Source organism: Sinocyclocheilus grahami, unplaced genomic scaffold, assembly GCF_001515645.1.
Source record: "Sinocyclocheilus grahami isolate Dianchi unplaced genomic scaffold, SAMN03320097.WGS_v1.1 scaffold1086.1, whole genome shotgun sequence".
NCBI classification, from domain to species: domain Eukaryota; kingdom Metazoa; phylum Chordata; class Actinopteri; order Cypriniformes; family Cyprinidae; genus Sinocyclocheilus; species Sinocyclocheilus grahami.
The window spans coordinates 115450-118771 of NW_015506265.1; the positions used below are offsets into that span (position 1 = coordinate 115450).

General features: G+C 38.1%; 1 protein-coding gene across 1 annotated transcript in view; it reads left to right on the top strand.

The window, feature by feature from the left end:
• The first annotated feature begins 462 nt into the window (after positions 1 to 462).
• Positions 463 to 3322, top strand: part of LOC107566581 (GMP synthase [glutamine-hydrolyzing]-like) — a 34459-nt gene continuing 31599 nt past the window's right edge. The window contains exon 1 of the mRNA XM_016252070.1: positions 463 to 716. Coding sequence (XP_016107556.1) covers positions 690 to 716 — 27 coding nt within the window. The 5' untranslated portion in view covers positions 463 to 689. The remainder of the gene's footprint in view (positions 717 to 3322) is intronic.

Genomic DNA, 3322 nt, shown 5'->3' on the forward strand with positions numbered 1-3322 from the left:
TATTACATTTTATTGAATGTCTGACGGTGTTGACAAAAAGTGGAGACGCAACTTTAAAATCGTATTAAACATGCATGTGTCATTAAAAAACAACCTTGCTATGATAGGAGATATTATTAAGTGTTGCTTTTGATAAAACAAGCTCTTTTTCATCATTAAAAAAAACATTTTTATCCATTTTATTGCATATGAATGATTGAACCCTTCTCTGTGGACACTGTTTTAGATGTAGCGAGAGGACATTAATTAAGAAACACAGATTTGGTATAATAATGAGACAATTTAATTGAAGGTGATAATTGTGTTAAATACATTCTATTATTAATCCCTCATGACATTTCAAATGGAAAATATTTGTATATATTTTTTTAAAGCTAATAGCAGTTACCCTTGCTGGACCTGTTTTGTCCCACGTCTCAAGAATGACTGAAAGATTTATTCTTCAAAAGTACTAAACGAATGAATCGTAATTAGGACTCCCATGCCCACCGGAGGCCCCCAGCCAACAGAAACTTTTCTCTGACTCCGAACGCCAAACTCCTCCCAATCAGCAATCGCACACCACGAGCAGGCAGAGCTACGGAGCTGTAGTTGTAAGCGACCAGCAGCAGGCGAGTGGGTGACACCGTCAACGATCACACGGAAGAGAACACGGCAAGACAAGGGTGTCCGCTCCACATCACACATTCATGGCGCTGTGTAACGGGGATAGCAAGGTCAGTAAACCGGCCTAAGCATGTACACAACCCAAACGGTTCTACCCGTCCTTGTGCGTGTATCACCGGTTCTCGCCACCGGTACTCCCCGCTCACACGCGGCCCTGTCTGCGCTGGGAAACTTCGAGCTCGCCGCGGACCCGGGGTTTATTGCACTGTACATTTATTAAGGCATATTTGGTGTAATGGAGAATTTTTACTGTCGGTCCGTGCCTACAGCACTCCACCTGGATGATGTCGTGGTATGGTTTGTGATATAGCGAGATGATCGCATGCCCCAGGCGAAGCTCAGAGGCTCACCCGCGCGCCGCTGAACTGAGAAACAGCAGCTGGTTCTTGTGTTTAGCCGGGCTCGCGCGCACAAGCTAATGCTAGTTAGCTACAATCAATGTGACATGCTGAGCTGCCATGGCTAATGAGGGTTCAGAGCTTGTGGCTGAAATCAACAGCCAACCGTGAAGCGCTGTTGAGTTTCATGCTGCTGCAAAAGATTTATGCTTTATACATTTAAGGACGTTAGGACAGACTGGAAAGTTGAACTGGTCTGTGTTAACATGCTATTATGAGCTGGAAATGGTGTACAGGCCAGTGCATTTTCACACTGGAGATAGGGTCATGCTTGCATATTAAATGAGTACCAGTTAGTGTTTGCACTCTTTCAAGTGTCCATTAAATAACTTTAAATGCATTTTACCGGCGCTTTCTAATGTGTGTGTGTGTGTGTGTGTGTGTGTGTGTGTGTGTGCTGGAGTCAGTCAGAAAGTGCTGTTTTCGTGTTACTCCCAAACCACGTGGGAGCGTTTCGTACTTCTAAACTAGAGTGAGAGATGCATGCTTTTGTAGTATGTACATTTTCTCTTAATTAATATAATAGGTGATCTATTTTTTTGTCTCTCTGATCTGCAAGTTGTGTTTGGAAGTTATTCAGAATGAACAAAGTTAGGATTAATGTCCAAGAATTGCTCAAAAAAGTTTACCGCCCATTCCTCAAGCATCAATTTGTGAGTTGTGTTGTGTTAGCATTTTCTTTAGAATTAAAAAAAAGTTTTGATCCTTGTGCTGTAATTGCTCATCTAGATCATACTTGATACTTTGATTATTTTTATATATATATATATATATATATATATAATATTCAAATAGAAAGCAGTTAAAGTTTTCAAAATGTTACTGCTTTTGGTGCATTTTGGATCAAATAAATGCAGGCTTGGTGAGCAGAAGATAATTCTTTAAGAAACATTAAAAATCTTGCAGTTCAAAAACCTTTGACTGGTAGTGTAGGCTGATTATTCTTATAGATTGAAACGTGCATTAACCAGGAGAACGAGTATGAAACATGCTCAGAGTTGCTTCAGAAAACAAAAAAATTGAGCAACAACAAAATCATGTTGCTGGAAATGGGTTTATTCTTGAAAATGCAAATTGCTTGTCTGCCAGCAGGAGGCGCTGTGAGAGCGGCAGAACTAACGGGTTCTCCAGTAATGGCTGTAAACAAAGCAGCTCCGCTCATGAACGGTACTTTATCAGATAAAAATGCCATCTAAACTATTCTGAAGAGATACATTCATATAAAACACCCGCGATGCGTTTTGATTTTGAAATGTGCAGTGCTCATGTTTATTCAACGAAGTTAAACGCCACAAATAAATCAATGTATGGGAAACACTGGTAATGTATAGCGAAATATCGGAAATGTGTTTAAAAATCATATCACCGTTATTGGAAAAAATTACATCGCGATACATATTGATATTGAATTACTGTCCAGCCCTAATATATATATATATATATATATATATATATATATATATGTTCATGGAATTGTATTTGATATTTGTGACCCTGGACCACAAAAGCAGTAATAAGGGTCAGTTTATTTATTTTTTGATTTATACAACATCTGAAAGCTGAAGCTCTCATTGATGTATGGTTTGTTAGGATAGGACAATATTTGGCTGAGATAGTTAACATTTGAAATGGATCAATACCCGTTCTTGTCTTAGGACAACTTTGATGAACTTTTTTGATCCACTTCAAATGTTGACTACTATATTTGAAAATCTGGAATCTTAGGGTGCAAAAAGATTATTGAGAAAATCACCTTTAAAGTTGTCCAAATGAAGTTCTTAGCAATGCATATTACTAATCAAAAATTCAGTTTTGAGATATTTATGGTAGGAAATTAAAAATATCATCATGGAACATGATCTTTACTTAAAGGGGTCATGTGATGCGATTTTGATTTTTCCTCTCTCTTTGGAGTGTTACAAGCTCTTGGTGCATAAAGAAGATCTGTAAAGTTGCAAAGAATAAAGTCTCAAATCCAAAGAGATATTCTTTAAAAAAAAATGTTTTTAATATTAAATCTGTTTATTGAACTTTTACAATAATAACAGGATACAGCTACAGGAGAAAAAGAGATATTCTTTATAAAAGTTAAGAGTCAACCACACCTACCTAAAACGGCTCGTTCTAACACGCCCCCCACATGTCTACGTCACGATGTGGGAAGATTTGCATAATGCCGCCCAAATGTTCACGCAAAGAAAGAAAGCGTAACTCTTATTCTCGCTGTAGTATTGTTGCTGCCGCCATGTCGTGAAGAT